The 15,996-nt window shown below is 50.0% G+C and overlaps 1 protein-coding gene across 1 annotated transcript in view; it reads left to right on the top strand.

Annotated features, from left to right (window-relative positions):
* Positions 1–15,996, top strand: part of SEC63 (SEC63 homolog, protein translocation regulator) — a 620,356-nt gene that overhangs the window by 523,783 nt on the left and 80,577 nt on the right. Inside the window, exon 19 of the mRNA XM_069235447.1 lies at positions 7,730–7,828. Coding sequence (XP_069091548.1) covers positions 7,730–7,828 — 99 coding nt within the window. The remainder of the gene's footprint in view (positions 1–7,729; positions 7,829–15,996) is intronic.

Raw genomic sequence — 15,996 nt, 5'->3', positions numbered from 1 at the left:
TTTACCAAGGAAGTCCTACCTTTCGAAATTAAACTAACTATTGAGTTGCCTGGATTCTGTCCACAACCGGATTCTTGCTTGATGAAAGAGCATTACACACCATAAATTCAAGTGGGCACTCAGTGTGTTACAGTGACATGAAAAAGTCTTCCCTCGTAATTAAAAGCTAGTTGTAGCCTTTGGTAGACCCCACAAATGTCCACCTACAAATGTCACCCCATTTCCAAGCAAGGCGTTGCAAGGTGGATTGTCATATGTATCCAGACTTGCTGTGCCAAAGCTAAGCTGGTGCTGACTGCACCTTCCAGGGAGCACACTACATGTGATCAGGGAACCATAGCTTTCATTTGTACCATCCCACTAGCAAACATCTGCACAGCAGCAGACCTTTAAGTATTATATGGCTATACTAGCCCACCAACAGGCTATGGTCTGACAGACAGTGTTTAAGAACCTTATCTTAAACATCTGCATCCTCTGTACGCTAGCCACTGCTAGGAGGAAACTGCTTTACAGATGAATCTGAGCAGCTCTTTCTATAACCACACATGCTACCAATGGAAAATAGTAACCTGAAAATATATTTTCACAGCGTTTAGTACTACGTATGCCCAGGCTCCCACCCTCCTAGCTCGAAGTAAGGGCATAGTTTCGCTCCTTTTCAGTATATACCAACTTGCAATGCACCTGGCACATCATTGGAGTTTTACTCTACAATCCACTTTCACCCTCTGAATGAAAATCTGTCAGTTGGTGCCCATGCCCGTTGTGGACTAGGGCGGGGGCGGTTTTGTAATTGAAAGCTTCTTTGAAGGAAAACCAATTGTAACACCAGAGCCCAACACTAGATGTCACAAGTATGCAGAAAATGTTAATCTACAGCACTGCAGCCAGCAGACTGATGCATAGAGGATAAGTAATATTTTCCTAATGGCTTTCAGGAGATATTTGTTTTTCCAAAATACAACCCAGAATTTGATAAAGTTACAAGCTGGTACTTGCCTGCCAAATTACTGCATTTCCAAAAGAGCTGACGTCTGAGCGATAATCACTACCTTATTGCTTTCCAGGACCTTGGCCTTTACATTTGGTGTAACACATCTGATATCTGAACCTGAAAGATCATATTGAGAGTGTTTGAGCATGTAGATTCTATCAGCTATGTGCTGTTTACACTTTAAGATTTAAAAAATCTGTGAAATTTTTTTATTTTTCCATTCTGATCCTTTTAAAGATATTGGTAGTCCTAACATAGGACTGAGAGTCTAGGGGATAGGAGAAGATTGGAAAAATGAAATTATGGGAAATCTTTAGTGAAGATAGATGATATAAAATGATAGACTGTAAGTTTCAGCTGATGTGCTGCCTGTAACACCTGTGGCTTTTTAGACATTGCTTAAGGAAATTGTGCCGAAAGGCACAGCTTGTCAGCGTTTTGTCAATTGACATGGTTTGGAGTGAGCCTCCTGCACTTCTGGGCAATTTAAGGCTCGACACACCATTGACATAGCTGAATATTTTATAAGGCAAACATTGCAGTGTCCTCACATAGTCTTTTTAATTAATTTAACTGGCATGTGGCATTTGAAACAGTGAATTTGAAAGAGACTTCTAGCTGCAGATTCCTTACCTTTGAATCCTCCCCAGGCGTCCGACTGGATCTTGAAGATTTTTTTGAGCAGTACCCCTGCACCGCATGTAGGTGGGGAAGGTACCGGTTGTTGATCCCGAAGTCATGTTCATCGCATTCTAAGCCCTCGAGACAATCTGGTAAGTTGAGGCACAAGGAGAAAAGCAAGTAGTTGAAGTGGTCTTCGACTTCCTCTCGTCCGTCAGCTGGCGCAACAAGGTTGCATTGTCTGTCTAGGCTATGTTCCTTGGAACCGTGGCCGCAACTGCATCTCCCCTATTTTCCAGGAGCTGGAGCGACCCCTGCCTAGCTTAGAGTTCTATAAGGCCATGCGCCTCATTTTTGGGCAGTCTGACCCCGTCGGCTCACCTTTGGGTCCCACAGGCTTGAAGTGGGCCTGAAGACTAGGAGGGGTCGCGCACCCTTTAGAATACCAACTGTGCGAGGAAGAAATGGACTGCGGGGAAATTTCGGTGAAGCCAGTGGACTGTACACCTCCCCAGATACTGGTATGCTTTCTCCTTCTACCGTGGCTATAGAGGAGGGAGCTTCCTAAGCACAGGTGGTGAAGAGGGCAGCTAAAGCCCTAGACCTTCAGCTACCTCAGTGGCAGTCAAGACTAAGCTCTTGACAGAGGCGCTGCAACCAGGAGTTTCCACATCCAAACCCCTGCTCCCGTTCAATGATGCCCTCACAGACGTCCTTTTGGGTACCTGGTCCAACCCCAGTAAAGGGTCTCCTGGAACAGGACGATTTCCCACCATCGCCCCGCACCTGGGGACCCAACCTTCCTCACGCAACACCCTCCCCCCTGAGAGCTTGGTGGTCCGAGCCTTAACTTCCCACAGTGCTTTCCCTACCACTTCTCAGCATAGGGAATCCAAGAAGCTGAACTCATTTTGAAAGATGATGTTTTCTTCAGCCAGCTGGGCATTGCGGTCAGTGAAAACCATATGTCTTTTGGGTAGTTTACACACGCTGAGGGACATGGTTACGCAAGTGGTAACATAGCTTGTGGAGGAGGCCCGGACCATACTCTCTCAGGCTGCTGCCAATGGGAGGGACGCAACAAAATTCACAATTCGTTGCAGACTTGACACGACTGACACACCAGGCAAAGTGGTTTCCACGGCAGTGCCCCTGAGGTGACAAGCTTGGCTGAGGATGTCTGGCTTTTCAGGGGATGTCCAAGCCTCCCATTTGGACATGTGCTTCGATGGAACCATTCTTTTTAGAGACAAGGCAGATTTGTCACTCGAGCGCTTCAAGGATTCTCGGGCTAAGGCCAGTTCCTTGGGTCTCGCAGTGGCCATCCATGCCCCCCAATCTGCCTCTTGTTTCTTTTGTGGCCACGGAAGGGGCTTCCAGACGTACTAATTCCCGCCCAGCTACTGTACCGCGCCTGCTTCCCAGCCTCTGCGTGGTCAGTCTGCTGCTCCCCCTTCCCCACCCCCCAAACTCAACAGCTCCTAAACCTTCTTAGTCTGCCCCTTTACCACCATGGGCACCCAGTTGGCAGCAGGTTTTGCCATCACCTGCCCCACTGTCAGTCCGTAATATCCGACAGGTGGGTTTTGTAAATCCCTCTCCTTCGAGACTACCCCTGCCTCCATGCAACCATGTCACTACTGATGACAGAGGATCATTTGTCCCTTCTCCGCAAGGAAGTCATGGCTCTCTTAGTCAAGGGACCTATAGAGAAGGTTCCGGTGCCAGAAGTAGGCTGTGGTTGTTATTCCCGCTTCCTTCTGGTTCCCGAAAAGGGCAAAGGTCTTCATCCTATTTTAGATCTATGAGCCCTGTAGGGAGCTGGGTTCTGCCTGCGTTACCCCCTCCCTACTTTTTGCCTAGTTTTTAGATGCAACTTCGACCAAAGGTCTCCAGTGCCAGTGTTCCATCCCTAAAACAAAGGCACCTGGTCACTTGATCCCCAAGTGACCAGGCGCTTCAGCCCCCTGTAAGCCCCTAGTAAATGGTACCCCTGGCACCTAGGGCAGTGGTACTGAAGGGGGCCCCTCACCTCAGAGCTGCATCACAACTGGTGCCACTCTGAGGGACCCGGCACCATCCCTATACAGACTGCCATTGCAGGCTGTGTGACAAGGTGCTCCCAAAATTGAAAACACGACATGGCACACAGCATGTGTGCCATGTCCCCTAACAATGCAAGTAATATATGTAAGTCACCCCCCTAGCAGGCCTTATAGCCCTAAGGCAGGGTGCATCCAGGCACAGGTGAGTGCATATATGCTATGCCCCTGCTATGTCTCTTTCTATTCGGAGACATAGTAAGTGCACAGGGAAGCCATTTTAAATGCATGTGCTGGACACTGGTCATTACAAGTTTCCCAGCTCCATGGTGGCTTCTCTGAACCCCGGGACATTTTGTATCAAATATCTCAGAATAATAAATCCTCACTGACCCCAGTGATGGATTTATTAAAAAATGCACCCAGAGGGCACCTTGGAGGTGCCCCCTGAAAACCTACCTACCTAGCTACTAGTGTGGTCACTGACTTGTCCAAACCACTGCAGCCACCCTAGAAGGGAGTTCTTGCCCCCTGAGGTGAAAGCCAGCACTCTCGTAGGCCCAGAACAAAGGCCTGCTCTGGGCACATGTGTGACCTCTCCCTGGCAGGATGGACAGGGAGCTTCAAAGACCTTGCCTCCTTTGTAATGCGACCCAGGTCTCTCCAGATGGTGGAGATGATCAACCCCTCTGTCATGAACCCACTTTTGGCGGCAGCACAGGCAGGAAAATTAGTTGAAGTAGGAGGTGTGCCCACTTCATGCCAGTCTCACCCCTAAGGTGAAGAAGCTGAAGTGGACACTACTTTTTAAATTCCTCCATCTTGTTTGGAAGGAATTAGGCCACTAGGGCTAGGGTTATGCTCACTTCCCAGCAGAAGTGGTCATAAGAAAGGTGTAATTGCCCTCAGGGTGGTCAGCCCATTGGCTACCGCCTGGCGCTCCCTGTAATGCCCCTGAATTCAGTATTTGGGTGGCACACCTGAACCGTAGAACGCAGATTCCTGATGACCTAAGAAGAGCTGGAAACTACAGAGTTGTACCCACAGAGAAGACTGCAGACACCAACTGACTTGGCCCCAGCCCTTCTGGCCTGTCTGAAGTCCTCAACAATCCTGTGCCAAAAGACGACCTGTCCAGCAATCCAACAACCGCCAAAGCTTTGGGAGGACTGCCTGCCTTCGACAAAGATCAGAATCTCCCCAAAACTGCAGACCTATTCAAGAAGAAACCAACTTTAAAAGAAAAAACTCTGCCCTGAGGATCTGCGAAACCGCCACCGGACCCACCTCTGCACCCGATGCCCACGGCCCAAGTGGCTCACCGGTCCTCTGAATGCTCCCCAGTGATTCTCAATCTGAGTTCACCATGGTCTGACCCTCTGGGCCTTGGAGAGCTGGACTTTGTGTCCCTACGTCCTCTAGCATCAGAACTTACCTGGGCAGCTGTGGGTTTTCTTCATTCAGCCTCCTAGCCCGAACCTGCAGCCTTTTTTCAAAACTGACCCCTCCATTGGTTAACATTTGTCCCCCGATGTTGTGTTGACACTCTGCACCCGTCTGCCCCTGTGCCGCTGAAGGTGTAAGTTTGGTGCTGCCTTGTGGGCCCCCTTGTACTTACCACAACCCCAGGAAATCGCCCTCTGGCATTGCTTTACTCACTCGTGACCAACGCATATTCGTTTACCCCTCCCCCAGTCTCCATTGGTTAACATTGGGCACCTGAATCAGAATTTGACCTCTGCCCCTGGCTGCCCCTGTCCCTCTGTGGGTGCAATCTTGGTACTGATTTTAATCTTGCCTGGTGTTGACCTAAAACCCTGAAGACTGGATTTGTAAGTCGTGTGCTTACCTGCAAAAGTGCATTCTTGTTTTCTTCCCATAGGTTAACATTGCTGAACTGAAAAATTGCACTGTTAGATTTTAATGCTTGAAAATCTACTTACCTGATCACGAAGTTCTTGGGTTCAAACATATAAAAAGAAATGTTATTCTTCTAAATTGGTCTCTGATTTATTCTTTGAGTATGTCTTATTTGTCGCCTCTGTGAATACAACAGATGCTTAGCACTACCCTCTGGTAAGCCTAACTGCTCATCCACACTACCACAGATAGAGCATTAGTTCTATCTTCTTTTGCTTCTGCAGTAACAATTTGCGATCCTCTGGACTCATTGGTGGCCATTTGGGAGAGATGGAGATCAGAGGGCTCTGATCTCCAGTGGAATCCAGACTCCACCTCAACCTACTGGAGCTCCGAGCAATCCGACTGGCATTGAAAGCATTTCTACCCTCCAGCAAGGGAAGACTAGTGCAGGTGTTTAAAGACAATACAACTGCCATGTGGTATTGCAAAAAACAGGGCGGGTGATGTTGTGAACCCTTTGTCAAAAGGCTCTGCATCTCTGGACATGGCTAGAGCAGCAGGGCATATGCCTAGTGGCTCAACACCTAGCGGGTTCTGTAAACGACAGAGCAGGCAAATTCAGCCAAAGATGCCTAGTGGATCACAACCGGCATCTTAATCCGGAGGTGATGCAAGGTCTTTTTCAGCAGTGGGGAGAGCCTTGGTTAGATCTGCACGCCTCTACCGTGAACACGGCTGTCAGCAGTTTTACGTGCTGTAGTTTCCAAGGCGCCTCAAGACACTTCATCTTGAGTGGATCCCAGGTCTTCTGTAATTCTTTCTGCCCATACTAGTCCTGCCCAAGTTCTCAAGAAGATTAGAAACAACCGGGCCCAAGTCATCCTTGTGGCTCCATACTGGGCACGGAGAGTCTGGTATCCCAAGCTGCTGAGCATAGCCATCAATCCTTCAATCAATCTTCGGAAGGATCTTCTGTTGCAGCAACAGAGGAGGGTTCTCCACCCAAACCTTTCCACTCTCCACCTTCTTGCGTGGATATTGAGCAGTGGCATTTGACAGCTTTTGACCTTCCAAAGTCTGTAACTTCATTTTGCCAGCCAGGCATCCCTCATCCTAATTGATATATGCCTGCTGCTGGAAGAAATTTGGTGCATGATGCACGGAAAAGTCTGTTTATTCATTTTCTGCCCCTCTCTCTAAGGTTCTACTTTTTATTCTTTCCCTTGCTCAGCCTGGATCTGCTTTGGGCACTCTTAAGGGCTATGTCGCTGCCATTTCTGCCTTCTTGCCTGATCATCCCTCCTTAACTCCCCTGTTGTACATAGGTTCCTTAAAGGTCCAACTCATCTCTTCCCTCCTTCCCCATTTATTGTGCCTCATTGGGACCCTAATTTGGTTCTAACCTTATAACGTGTGCTCCTTTCAAGCTCCTCTGCAATTGTCCCCTCAGGCTTCTCACATTGAAAACAGGCCTTCCTTGTGGCAATTACATCTGCACCTCAAGTGAGTGAGCGAGCTGCATGCCTTGTCATCTAAGCAGCCTTATCTCTCTTCGCACAAGGGCCTCTTCTCTGCCAAACGTTATCACACAAGTTTTCATGTAGGCCAGTTAATCATCCTGCCTACTTTTTATGCACCCCCCACATCCTTCTAAGGAAGAGAAGAGACTCCACCTCCTGCACTCAAAAAGAGCGATGGAATTTTAGCTTGATTATAACTGAGTTCTGGGTGGATGACCATCTCTTCGTGGGTTATGTGGATGAAAAGAAAGGTCAGCCAAACCAGAACTGTACCATCTCTTGTTGGGTTGTCCTTGGCATCAAGATCTGCTACACACTGGCCATAAAGCAACCTCCTGAAGGCTTACAAGCTCATTCCACCAGAGCTAAAGCTGCAACTACTGCGTTAGCACACCGAGTTCTGGTCATGGGCATCTGACTAGGTGGTGCCTATATAGGAACCGCAGTGTCATTTCTGGCACGGACGCAGAGCTGATCGACGCCACCTACCGGCACTCACAGGTACTGCACGAAAAATCTGCCAGATTCTTGCTGATGCCTGGAGAGAATTCTAAGGTAAAGAACCTTCAGCTACATATATTCTCTACCAGATAAGGTGTTACAGAAGGTGTGAGTAACTTCTTTTATTACAAATGGAATGTGGCTCGTTTCAGTGTTTCTGAATTTCTATTTTGTTTTCTTTGCAGGAAAAGCAGGAATGGTGGTGGATATATATTGCAGACAGAAAGGATCAGACCCTTATTTCTATGCCATTTCATGTATGTACACTTAGAGATGAAGAAGAGGTGCGTAATTTGACAAATATCAGTTCATTTAATTGCTGCCACTCCAAAAGCTTTTTTTTTTTTTTAAATTGGCATACATGCTCATTGAAACTCAGTTGTTTTTAATTACCTTTGCAGATTTATTTCTTCAGAGTGTCCACAAGTGCTAGCTGTTTATGGGTTTAAGTCACTCTATGCAATCCCATGTGATCAAAGGTCTTTGTGTTGTGAAAAACATCACCAAAAACCTGATATTTGTGAATGAATACCCTATTAGCTTTCCAAAATGTGCAGATGAATTAAATAACATTTTGTACCCCACATTTCAAGTGAATATCAGTCTTTTTTATGTTTATGATTTTGTGTGTTTTAATTTAGGAGTTTTTGTCTAAAAGAGTGTGATTAGATGGAGTTTGTTCCCTTGTAACATATAAAGTTCCCAAAGTGATTTTATTCTTTATTAATAGGAACTTAGAATATTGTCATTTTAGCTAACCTTCTAACTTTATCAATCTGATTCTAAAATTTCGGAATATGTGTATTGATATCTGAAAGAGACTTCTAGTTGCCGATTCCTCACCTTTGAACTCTTCCCAGGTGTCAGACGGGATCCAGAAGATTTCCATGAGCAGTGCCCCTGCATGCTGTTAAGTGGCATTGATTCCCTCCACATCTGTTGTCAGTGCCAGATATGACGTTGCTGGTCCTATTTAGGCGCCACCCCAGTGCACTGATGGCAGTTCTGGTCTTTCTGTGCCAGCAAGCCCTGATCCAAAGAGCGCTACCCCTCATTCAATTTTTAACTGGCTTTTTTTTCGACTTTTTTGTTGAGATTTTTGTGAGTTTCTGTATTCCTGGTGCACAGAGGATGTCATCTAGGAAGACCGGATTCAAGCCCTGCAGTTCTTGTCATCGGGCGATGTCAGTGACAGAGCTGCACTTCATGTGTCGTTGGTGTTTGGAATGCAACAACAACCCAAAGTCGTGCTCAGAGTGCCTGGCCATGAATCTGGAGAGTTTGAGGGAGCAAACTAAAGCTGATGGTGGCCAGAGATCGGTTGTGGAGTCCAAAGTCATCCTCGTCCCATTCTGGATCCTTGGCCCGTCCGGGTAAGCCCAAGAAAAAAGTTGTTGAAGCATGCTTTGACTTCTCCTCGTCCATTGGTCGACAAGACAAGGGCGCATTGGCGGTCTAGGCCTCGTTCTGAGGAACCTATGCCTGGGCCAACTCCGCACCTCCCGGGCTGAATGACCCTTCTCCAGCTTCGGGAATTTTATGAGGCCATGCGCCTCATTTTTGGACAGCCTGGCCCTCCTGGAGAGCCTTTGGGCACCACAGGGTTGGAAGGGGCCCCTTTGTGTTCCACACCCTTGCCTCTGGCCCCTAGGCAGAGGGGCACCCAAGGATGCATTTCCAGATCCGGACCAATGCCTGTCAAGACACCTCAACTTTCCCTGGCTCTGGTCCCGACACCGATGCTCGCGACACAAACCCCATAGTAATTCCAGACTGACGCTGAGCCGGGTGGTGGTTGTTATGATGCAGATTCCGATGCAGGAGGGAACAGTGCCTCCCAGTTCGGATCCTGAGTCTTTTGCTTATGGCCTTAGGCCTCGGTTATGAATGAGAGGGGTCGCTGGACCCTTCGCGATACCAGCACCTTGCAGAATATATGGACTGGCATTCAGACCTGGTGGACTACATACTCTCCAGATACTGGCATGCTTTCTCCTACTACTGTGGCTGCAGAGGAGGGAGCTTCATATTCAATGCTGGTGTGAAGAGTAGCTGAAGTCCTGGATCTTGAGTTGCCTTCGGTGGCAGTCAAGACTAACCTCCTGACAGAGGTGCTTCAACCTGGAGCTTCACCCTCTGAACCCCTGCCCCCATTAATTGAATCACTTACGGATGTCCTACTGGGTACCTGGTCCAAACCCAGCACAGGGGCTCCTGTGAACAGGACTATTGCCCGCCGCCATCACAATGCTCTGGGCGACCCAACTTTTCTGATGCAACACCCCACCCCTGAGAGCTTAGTTATCTGATAAAGACTTCTAGCTGCAGCTTCCTTACGTTAGAATTCCCTGGCGTCAGCTTCGAATCCGGAATTTTTTCTGAGCAGTACCCTGCGCGCGCGCCGTCGGGCAGCGTCGTTCGGATCCGCGTGTGTCAACCAGCTCCACGTGCGTCGTCAGCATCGTTGGGGCCGTCTATAACGTCACGGTTGTCTATATAGACTCCGTCTCGGCGCGCGTACGTCAGATCTTTTCCTTCCGCGCCGGTTAGGCGCAGTTTTGGAAAGAGCTACCCTGCTTCGACGGTTTGCCGACGCTTTTTTGACTGTTTGGAGTCATGTCTTCGAGAAAGACAGGATTCAAGCCGTGTGGTGCATGTCATTGCACCATGTCGGTGACGGATCCGCACCAAGTTTGTCTTTGGTGCCTGGACAAGGAACACGATTCCACCTCGTGCTCCGATTGTCAGGCCATGGCGCCGAAGGCCTTGAGGGAGAGATCCCTTAAGCTTCTTGCGGCTTGACATTCGTCTTCGGTTGGTGCGACTCCGCGGAGGTCACGGTCTCGCAGTAGGAGGAGGTCGCGGCACCGCTCCTGGAGCAACAAGTCTTCTTCCTCGCATTCAAGGTCATCTAAAGGTAAGAGGCACAAGAAGAAGAAGAAGTCCAAGCGGACTTCGTCTTCGCCACGCCCGTCGACCGACGAGGCATCTAGGGAACGTCGACGTTGCGAGCGCAGTTCTGCGGAACCGTCGCCAGGGTCGACTCCGCATCTGCCCCCCTTTCCGGGGACCGGATCGACCCCCGCTCAAATAAAAGAATTCTACGAGGCCATGCGTCTCGTTTTTGAGTGGGCTGTACCCTCGGGTGGGTCTTCGGGCCTCGCGGGGTCAGCAGGGGCCCCTTCGGATTCGACGCCGGCGGCCTCGGCACCGTTGGGGACCTCAGGATCCGATACTGAATCTGGACCAGCGCCGGTCTCTCACAGTCGGCCTCCTTCGGCGCCGGGTCCGACGTCAACGATTCCTCCACCGGCGCCAGCCCCATCCTTATTCCAGATGATCCGGAGTGATGTCGACTCCGACTTCGACGTAGCCGATTAGGCCCAGATCATTGTCTGAGCATTATTTAGAACAGCCAGACGCAGGAGAGGAATGGGAGGGGTCGGAGGACCCTTTAGAATCAGGATTGCAGTAGGACTGGTATAAGGATCTAGGGGAGGCCAGTGGACTGGACACGTCTCCAGATACTGGTATGCTCTCTCCTCCTAATGTGGCTACGGAGGATGGGGCTTCTTTCGCTATGGTGGTGCGTAGGGCAGCTGAGGTCTTGGACCTAGATTTGCCTAGGGTGCCAGTCAGGACGAATATCCTGACAGAAGTGCTTCAGCCGGGGGTGTCAACATCGGAGCCGTTGTTGCCCGTCAATGAGGCTCTTACAGACGTCCTTCTGGGAACGTGGTCCAAAGCCAGCATAGGGGCTCTTGTAAATAGGGCGGTCGGCCGCCGCCATAGACCCGCTCCCAGCGACCCTAGTTTCCTGACACAACACCCCACTCCTGAGAGCTTGGTTGTCCAAGCCTCTACTTCCTGTGGTGCCTTCCCTTCCGCTCCCCGGATAGGGAATCCAAGAGGCTGGATCAGCTTGGGAAGAAGATGTTTTCTTCCACCGGCCTGGCATTGAGGCCCGTAAACACCTCTTGCCTATTGGGCCGTTATTCCCATACTTTATGGATACGGTGGTGAAAGTGCTGCCCCAGGTCCTGGAGGGCGTATGGGACACTCTCACCCAGGCTGGGAGAGATGCATACAAGTTTACGATCTGGTGTGGCGTGGACACGACCGACTCGCTGGGCAGATCGATTTCATCGTCAGTGGCCCTACGTCGCCACGCCTGGCTACATTCTGGTTTTTCAGGGGATGTCCAGTCCAGCTTGATGGACATGCCTTTTGATGGCTCTCGCCTTTTTGGCGAAAAGGTAGACTCCGCGCTTGAGAGGTTCAAGGATTCTCGAGCCACAGCCAGATCCTTGGGCCTTTCAGCGCCGGCACGACTGCATTCTGTCTTTCGCCCCTTTCGAGGCTTCGGGAGGGGCGTGCTACCATGCCAGCCACAGTTTAGCCACCGTCTTCAGGCTTCACAGCATCCCGGAAGAGGACGTGGTCGTGGTACCCTCAGACCCAGAGGGTCTGGCCAGAGGTCGGCCGCCACTCAGCCCCCCTCCACTGCGCCCAAGCCCTCCTAGTGTGGTTCTGCGGGATCATGTCCGTCCAGTTGGAGGGAGGATTCGTTTTCATCTCCCTCACTGGCTTTCCATCACCACAGACAAGTGGGTCCTGCAGTTCTTTCCGAAGGGCTACTCCCTTCCCTTCCAGTCTTTCCCTCCTTCTATCCCTCCGACAAAGGAATGGCTGATGGAGGACCATCTAGCTTTGCTCCGCGAGGAAGTTACAGCTCTCTTGGCCAAGGGAGCCATAGAAAGAGTCCTGATATCAGAAGTAGGCAGTGGTTGTTATTCCCGCTACTTTCTGATACCCAAAAAGAACAAAGGCCTTCGCCCTATCTTGGATTTAAGGGACGTCAATCTCCTCCTCAAGAAGGAGAAATTCAAGATGCTCACTCTTGCTCAGGTTTTGTCTGCTCTAGACCAAGGAGACTGGATGGTAGCGTTGGATTTGCAGGATGCATATTTCCATATTCCTATCCTGCCAAGACACAGGCGTTACCTGCGGTTCAAGGTGGGCCACGAGCACTTTCAGTTTACAGTGCTTCCTTTCGGTCTCACCAGTGCCCCTCGGGTGTTCACAAAGGTGATGGCAGTGGTGGCAGCTCATTTGCGCAGGTCAGGGATTGCCGTATTTCCCTACCTAGACGATTGGCTGTTGAAGGCTCCTACGCCCCACCCACCTCCAGACGACGGTGGACCTCTTGCATTCGCTGGGGTTCACTATAAATGTGCCAAAGTCACACCTGACTCCCTCTCAGAAGCTCTCTTTCATTGGAGCTGTTCTGGACACAGTGCAGTTTCAGGCTTATCCTCCTGATCAGCGGGTTCTGGATATTCAGGTTATGATTCCGATGTTTCGGCCTCTGTCCTGGATCTCGATGAGACAGACTCTGAGGCTGCTGGGACTCATGACCTGTTGGTCAAGCATGCCAGATGGCGCATGAGGGCTCTGCAGTGGGACCTGAAGTTCCAGTGTGCACAGCATCAGGGGAATCTTACCGACGTGGTTCGGATCTCAGAGAGGACTGCGGAAGATCTGCAGTGGTGGTTAGTGAACTGTGAGTGGGTCAAGGGCAGACCCCTCTCCCTTCCCCAATCAGATCTAACGGTAGTGACAGATGAGTCACTTCTGGGATGGGGCGGCCCTCTGGGAGAGGTGGAGATCAGAGGTCCCTGGTCTCCGGCAGAATCCAGACTCCACATCAACTTGCTGGAGCTTTGGGCGATCCGGCTAGCATTAAAAGCATTTCTTCCTGTTGTGAAAGGGAAGGTGGTGCAGGTGTTCACTGACAACACTACTGCAATGTGGTACTGCAACAAGCAGGGCGGTGTGGGGTCGTGGACCCTTTGTCAAGAGGCTTTAAGTCTCTGGACGTGGCTGGAACAGCAGGGCATGACCCCGGTGGTTCAACACCTGGCAGGTTCTCTGAACGCCAGAGCAGACGAACTCAGCCGAAAATGCTTAGAGGATCACGAATGGTGTCTCCATCCGGAGGTGGCGCAAGGACTCTTTCAGCAGTGGAGAGAGCCTTGGTTAGATCTGTTCGCCTCTGCAGAGAACGCACAATGTCAGCAGTTTTGCACGTTGGAGTTTCCAAGGGGGCCTCCTGTACGCCTTTCCGCCTATACCACTTCTGCCCAGAATTCTCAAGAAAATCAAGAACGACCAGGCCCAAGTAATCCTTGTCGCTCAGGATTGGGCACAGAGTGTTTGGTATCCAGAGCTTCTCAAAATGAGCATCGGTCCTCCAATCAGGTTGCCTCTTCGGGAGGATCTTCTGTCGCAGCAGCAGGGGAAGGCTCTCCACCCGAACCTGTCAACTCTGCGTCTTTATGCGTGGAGTTTGAGCAGCGACAGTTGATGGTTTATTACCTCCCTCCCGAGGTCTGTGATGTCATTCTGGCAGCCGGGCGTCCCTCTACTAAGTCGATCTACGCCTGCCGTTGGATTTCTTTCATATTGTTCAGAGAGGTCTGTTGATCCTCTTTCTTCTCTGTCTAACATCCTTTTGTTTATTTTGTCTCTCGCCCATTCCTCCTTGGGGACTCTCAAGGGCTATCTTGCAGCCTTATTGGCTTTTCTTCAGTTGCTTGATCAACCATCTCTGTTTAAATCACCTATAGTACAGAGGTTTTTGAAAGGGCTTGTGCATCTGTTCCTGCCTGTGCCTTTCGTTATGCCCCAGTGGGATCTTAATTTGGTTCTTACCTTCCTTATGTGTGCTCCTTTCGAGCCCTTGCATAACTGTCCTCTCCGGCTGCTCACTATTAAAATAGCTTTTTTGGTGGCAATTACATCTGCCAGGAGAGTGAGTGAGCTGCAGGCTTTATCTTCAAAGCCACCTTATCTCATGATATATCCTGACAAGGTAGTGTTAAGAACTCGTGCCTCTTTCCTCCCCAAGGTGGTGACCCCTGTCCATCTGGGTCAAAATATCACCCTGCCCACCTTCTTTGCACCACCGCATCCCTCTAAGGAAGAGGAGCGTCTCCATCGACTGGACCCAAAAAGAGCATTATCGTTCTACCTTGACCGCACTAAAGAGTTCCGGGTGAATGACCAACTCTTTGTGGGGTACGTTGGTGCAAAGAAGGGTCGGGCAGTACAGAAACAATCCATTTCGCGCTGGGATGTTCTCTGTATAAAAATATGCTGTGCTTGGGCGAAGAAGCAGCCTCCTGAGGGCTTGAGAGCTCATTCCACTAGGGGCAAAGCTGCTACCACTGCGTTAGCACGTGGCGTACCGGTGGTGGACATCTGTCAGACTGCAACGTGGGCTTCTTTACACACGTTTGCGAAACACTACTGCCTGGATAGCCAGGTGAGAAGAGAGGGGCATTTTGCCTGTTCTGTCTTGCAGGACTTCCTAGTATAAAAAAAAAATATATATATATCTCCTTCAGACCCACCGCCATGGGTTATAGCTTGGGTATCTATTCTAAGGTAAGGAAGCTGCAGCTAGAAGTCTCTATCAGATGAACAAGTTACTTACCTTCGGTAACGAGGTATCTGGAAGAGACTCTATCTAGCTGCAGATTCCTTACACCCGTCCAAGCCTCCCCGCTCTGGGCAAATTTTTTCTCATTTGGATATGTATATGTGTACATATGTATATTTTTGATTTTGACAACTTTTGCCTTTCTTATAGGCATGAAAGTGTTTTACTCCAAACAGAGGTTAAATGCATATTGGTTGGTTTTTCCATGACTCTGCGCTTCTGGCGTGGGAAGTTGTGGAAAAGAACTGATGTACGCGTGCCAAGACGGCATCTATATAGACAACGTGACGTCATAGACGGCTCCAACGACGCACGCGGAGCTGGTCGACGCACGCTGATCCGAACGACGACGCCCGACAGCGCGCGCGTTGGGTACTGCTCAGGAAAAACTCCGGATTCATAGCTGACGCCAGGGAATTCTAAGGTAAGGAATCTGCAGCTAGTCTCTACCAGATACCTTGTTACCGAAGGTAAGTAACTTGTTCATCCAAGCCTCCACCTCCGATGGTGCATTCCCTTCTGCGCCCCAGGATAAGGAATCTGGACACGCTTGAGAAGATGTTTTCCTCTGCCAATCTGGCATTGCGGTCTGTGAACACCACATGCCTTTTAGGCCATTAGTCCAAAATGCTTTGGGATGCGGTTGTGCAAGTGCTGCCACAAGGTACGAAAGAGTCCTGGGCTGTACTTCCAACGTAGTTGCTGATGGGAGTGACATAGCAAAGTTGACGAGCTGATGTGGACTGGACACGGCCGGCTCACTAGACAGAGGTTGCATCAACAGTGGCCCTAATGCGCTGGTTGAGGATGTCTGGCTTTTCATGGGATGTCCAAGCCAATCTTATGGACATGCCCTTTAATGGCACCTGTCCCTTCAGTTGATTAGGCGCTTCAAGGATTCTTGTGCTACAGCCATGTCCCTGGGCCTCGCGGCGGCTCCTCACTCAC

The sequence above is a fragment of the Pleurodeles waltl genome, chromosome 5 (assembly GCF_031143425.1).
Source record: "Pleurodeles waltl isolate 20211129_DDA chromosome 5, aPleWal1.hap1.20221129, whole genome shotgun sequence".
Lineage (NCBI taxonomy): Eukaryota > Metazoa > Chordata > Amphibia > Caudata > Salamandridae > Pleurodeles > Pleurodeles waltl.
Note: the sequence above shows the minus strand (reverse complement) of the source record. Positions and strands in the feature narration are given on the sequence as shown.